Source organism: Centruroides vittatus, unplaced genomic scaffold (genome assembly GCF_030686945.1).
Source record: "Centruroides vittatus isolate TY-2023 unplaced genomic scaffold, ASM3068694v2 contig_4, whole genome shotgun sequence".
Classification (NCBI taxonomy): Eukaryota; Metazoa; Arthropoda; class Arachnida; order Scorpiones; family Buthidae; genus Centruroides; species Centruroides vittatus.
In genome coordinates this window covers 3,303,464-3,308,907 of record NW_027122214.1, presented here as the reverse complement: position 1 = coordinate 3,308,907, position 5,444 = coordinate 3,303,464, and the positions used below count along the sequence as shown (strand labels likewise).

Genomic DNA, 5,444 nt, shown 5'->3' with positions numbered 1-5,444 from the left:
GCATTTGGTATAGATACTTCTAATTACTTCAGTCTAGTCTACTTGTGATCAAAGCAAGAGAAAACAAAAAAAAAGTACTGCTCTCAATTTTACTTGTGCTTACATATATTAAACCAATTGTTACAATTTAAATGAATATTTTGCATTCATGAAAATTTTTATTTCACTAGCATCTTAAGGTTAAAACAATGAAAATGTCAGTTCTCAATGCAACAATCTCATGTCTGACACCACATTAATGATAGAGAGATGAATATCGCACAAGATTAAGTATATATAGCAAAATACTTTCTTCTAGCTTTTAACATTGTTATAACAACTGATACCTGTACTTATTCCAGCAGGCATGAAGGTGAAAGTGATTGGAAATGGTCACCTTTTCCAAGAAACATATCCGCTGGAATAAGTGTAGGTGTCGGAGTTATTGCGAAATATCTTAATGGACACAAAAATGTGTAACTTCTTTAGAATTGGCCTTTACCAAATAAATACACTTTGTTATGGACACACTGCATTTCATGTGTCTATGGTTATTGTTTTGATCTCAAAGCTTCTCATTGAGTTTACTTCTTTATTTAGAGTTTCTGCACTTAGTCACTTCAATTCTAAAAACAATAATGTATTCCCTGTTGAGTTCTTAATAAAAACTGTAATCAGATCAATTTTATGATACAAATTTCTATGTTGGTTAACTTTTTATTGTAGGAGATTGATTGGTGTCTATTTGATGCACCTTATGATCATAATGTATTGAAAAACTTTTCTGGTAATTGGCAAGGTTGGTTGAAAATAATCTGTGGTTCAGTCCCATAATTATATCTGTCATCTTACATTCTTTTCACATTTTTGTGTTGCTTATCACTGAAATTTTCATGCTTATGAATGGGCAATTAGCAATAGAAACAGCTGCATTTATCAGTTGAACAAGTCATAAGGAGCTTACACAGAGATCTGTCTTTTTGCTTATGATGTATTTTACTAATAAATGCAACTGTGTCTACTGCTGATTGGCTATTTAGAAGAATTCTGTTATGTTATATTATAATAGAAAATATAACACTAAAATTAAGAAGTTGCCAATTGTCCATGTCTACACCTTTCTCTATTCTTAATCTATGATGAACACAGAACACATTTTTCTGTCGGTTCTCTTCTGCAACAGAAATCTAAAGAAGTTTGCGTATCTTTTTAATAGAGATTCAGGTAAATTTGCTAATTTAAAAAAAAAATTTATTCATGAAGTGTTGAAATATTTCTAAAAACAAAAATTCAGATATAAGCAACAAATCTTTATTTATTTCATAAAAATTTACAAACACTAACAACCAGTTTTGATATTTGTCATGGACAGTCCAGTATTCAAAATTCAGATTTACTCTAATATTTGCAAAGATTATTTTAAATTGATTATTTAATTTTTGCATTGGTTATTTAATTCTTTTAAATTTTATATATTTTCAATTACTTAGGCAAAATTGTTATTTGTTAAACCGAATTTCTACTTTAGATTTTGTAAAAACAAAAATTTGTTTGATTAAAATTGGCATAATTCATGTTGATCAATAAAATTTATAATTTTATTAAAGTATATAAAAACAGATTAAAAAATATCCAAACATGTAACTTCTATACTTAATATAATTTGATATACAATAACTTTTTGCAACATTTCTGAGGTATGAATTGTAAAATAAATCTATGTTTAAATTAATAATGTTTAAAATAGATGATAATTTAGAGGATACCTGACTAGTAATGATCGTTCAAAATGTATTTTACAGTGATTCCATCCTAGTTTTTCAAATAGCTAGAATGAAAAAAAAAAGATGTATTCCATAAATTATATCACATATATTAATAACCATAATTACATAATAATAAAATAATACCACCTTTAAAATCAACAGATTATTTTAAACCACTAATATTAAACTTAACACTATTTTATTGTATTATCTCCCAGTTATGACTGAATCAGTTTTAATAACTACAAAATTATGAAAATAGATTTGACATTGACATTATTAAATCTCTCAATGGAATAAACAATTTAGCAGTATGCGTGTTTTTATTATTATTATTAACACACACACACACACACACGTTTCATTTATGTATTTATTTATGTTTATTGTCATAAGTATGTTGATTTGGACTTTACTTGACATTTTATTTTATTCCATAAATGTTCAGAATCATGTCAATCATTCTATGATTCATGCAATGTAAAAGGTTTAAGTAAAGATTTATTAAACGTGAAGTTTTACATACAATATTGCAGATTCTCCTACAGTATATACTGGAAATATCCCCCAAAGACCCAAAAATCTGGGGTAGCAAGATCTGGAGACTTAATAGACCAGATTTCCTGGGAGATTATGAAATCAGCAAAGAAGTCTTCCACAAACTGTAATGAAAAACCAGTAAATCTGCAAGTAAGCAGTAACTCAATCTACTGCAAAGTGGAAATTTGGGATGTACTAAAGGTCTTGCATGCAATGCAATGCAATATGTATAACTTTAATGTCATTACAAATTTCTCACTGCACAGTAACTTTCCTGACACCTTGTATATTTATATACCAGTGCATAACAGCATGTGTATCATCTACTTTATCATGTTCAAAAAAACAATATCTATATTAAACAACTGCCTTATCATTGATAATACAGAATTGTATTGAACATTCAAGTTTATGTATTAATATTTAAAATTCCTCAAATAGAAAACTCCAAGAACTTTGGTTATCATGAGAAATGGCTCCATATTAAAATACTCCTTCATTTGAACTTTTTCACATAATATCAGATGTTTCCCAAAATGTTTCAAATTTACATCTATCCATTCAATCTAATAAATCTCATTAAACTTTTTATTCTACACTCCAGTTACATCATTCTTTGTGTCGTGAAAAATAAGATCACAGATATTATTGAAGATATAAGTACATTAAACAACCCAAAGCCTGATATATATAATGCAATCATTTGGCTGTTATTGAAGATGTCTTATTTATATATTGCAACTCACTCAATAACTTAAAATCTGAAGACAATGAAACTTCTTACATAGTAAATCTAAATGAATTTCAATCTGTGCCAAGTTACATTACATTATATTTTCAAATTAATCTACTTTGAACATATGATATCATATTTAATAGGGTTAGATAGGGTAAAAGTTTTGTCATTATTTTATGTTTAAATTTGTATTCAAAATTAGAATATTCTAATGCATTTGTTTATTATGTATTTAGCTATTTTAAGCAACAACTTTTACAATTTCTTTGTATTTAATTCCTTTGTGTACAGTTTATTGATGCTATAATTATTTAATAAAATACAGTAAACCCTGGATTTAATGAACTAGAAAAAAAAGGTTTCTATTATTACTAAAAGTTTATTAAATTTAATATATTTTAAAAATATATATTTCAATAGTAAACTTTCAAAGTACAGGATGTATTATAGTGCTACTAGAATGTGGGTAATTTATACTCATTGACCAAACCTTACATCATGTTCTAATGAAAGTGAATTATTCTCTTAGAAGCCTGTTAATCATTCATATTCTTATTTATTATATATTATACAGACATTCTGGAATTTAAACATGTTTTTGTTACATTCATATATGTACCCAGTACATGCAGTACCATACATCCACACACAATAAAGAAATACAAGTTCAATTCATTCATTTCATTCTGAAAATGTTTCCATTTTCAGAATGAAATAAGTTCTGATATAAAATCATTGACAGTTAATTACTAAGTAGTTTTAATCTAATTTATTCTGACTATTCAGAATAATTTCAACGAGTAAGCAATTAATTATCATCAGTAAAATCTAACTTAGAACTAAAATTCATTACAAAAAATTAAAATCAATCTCATAACTCAGATATAACAACTAACTTAAAAATAAAACTCGAGTTTAAATCTATAAATTTAACAATTCAATTGCAAGATACAATGATATTAAATAATTAGAAATTCACTTTAAATTATGTAAAGAATTAAATTTTGAGACGTTATTTCCGATAATAAAATTTGATTTATCTCGTAGATTCGTTTTATATAAATTAAATCTGGAATCACATTAAAATTTGTAATATCATCATATTGGGCAAAATTTGTTAAATTTCTATAATTAAAAAATTATCTTAGATAATTAACTAAACTTAATATTTACCTCAATACACTTTTTCTCATTCTCTAATAATGGCTTTTCTTCTTGAAGTTTCATAATTAATTTGAGAGCTCTACAATAGTGTGAATGTGTTGTTGCATGTTTTTCAGCAAAACCGATCACCTGTAAATATTTTATAAAATAAATTTTTAATAATTATTATTATAATAATGCATAAAATCGAATATGAAAAATATAATTTATGCACACACACAATGACTAAAAATAGTTGTTATTTGAAATTAATTGGGCTTCAATTTCAAAAATTGTACACTTATAAATTCCCACTGTCATCCGTCCACCCGTCTTTTCTTGATCTCAAGAACGGAGTTAGTTAGATGAAAGACAAGATCAGATATGGAAACCTTAGGGGCAGGAGGCCCCAGTTAACTATATATGAACTTCCAATGCAAACCGTAAGTCATGTTATTTCAATTCAAAAATTTTTCCCTGAAAGCAGTTAATAGATGACTGGCACAACTCTACTGTTAAAGGAAAAGTATGGTGCACAGGGGCAAGATGCTACTAATTTGAGGTGGAGAGCATATATTTTAAATTAGATAAATTAAAAATATGATTAAAAATTACAGCCCAGCATTGGGACAATGTCACGATAAATAATTGCTCGTTAATATTATATTAACTACCCCAAATTTTTTTAAATCAAATATCTAAATAACAATTTCTTCAAGTTCCTATTCAGCAGAACTTTATAATTAAATTTGGTCTAAAAGGTAACTGATAATGCATCTGGATTTGAGTCCATTCCAAGTCAATCTTCTCTTCTTTCAGAATACTTCTAAATAATTTAATTCTAAAATTACTAATATTAAAATAGGGTGTGATATAATTGTCTACTTCAGACCAAATTACTTACTTTTAATTAAAAAAAATTTAATTAACATATAACCTGAAGAAATCCAAAATTTAAATATTTAATCATTATTTTTTTTATTAAAAATACAGTAAAACGTTGATTTAAACAGACTAATTCGGGTGAGTGGTGTCCGTTAAAGCCAAAACTCCATTACATAATAAAGTAGGTTTTCTACATGCATTAAAAAAATTGACAAATTAGTTGGTTTATCTGTTTTTACTAATGTAGATACATTTGTGTAATTAAATTATGTATGTATGAGGAGTTTAATTTCACAGAAAAGTTTTCTATATGTATCATTGCTTATGACTCAACATAGTTCTGACACTGTAATAAACAAGTATACAATTTAAATGAAAATAAATGATCAAACATT

General features: G+C 26.4%; 1 protein-coding gene across 1 annotated transcript in view; it reads right to left on the bottom strand.

Annotated features, from left to right (window-relative positions):
* Window positions 1-1,276: 1,276 nt before the first annotated feature.
* TppII (Tripeptidyl-peptidase II) overlaps window positions 1,277-5,444 on the bottom strand; it is a 113,748-nt gene continuing 109,580 nt past the window's right edge. Inside the window, exons 29-30 of the mRNA XM_067271525.1 lie at window positions 4,195-4,314; window positions 1,277-1,807 (exon numbers count right to left, since the gene is read on the bottom strand). Of these exons, the coding sequence (XP_067127626.1) occupies window positions 1,718-1,807; window positions 4,195-4,314 (210 nt within the window). The 3' untranslated portion in view covers window positions 1,277-1,717. The remainder of the gene's footprint in view (window positions 1,808-4,194; window positions 4,315-5,444) is intronic.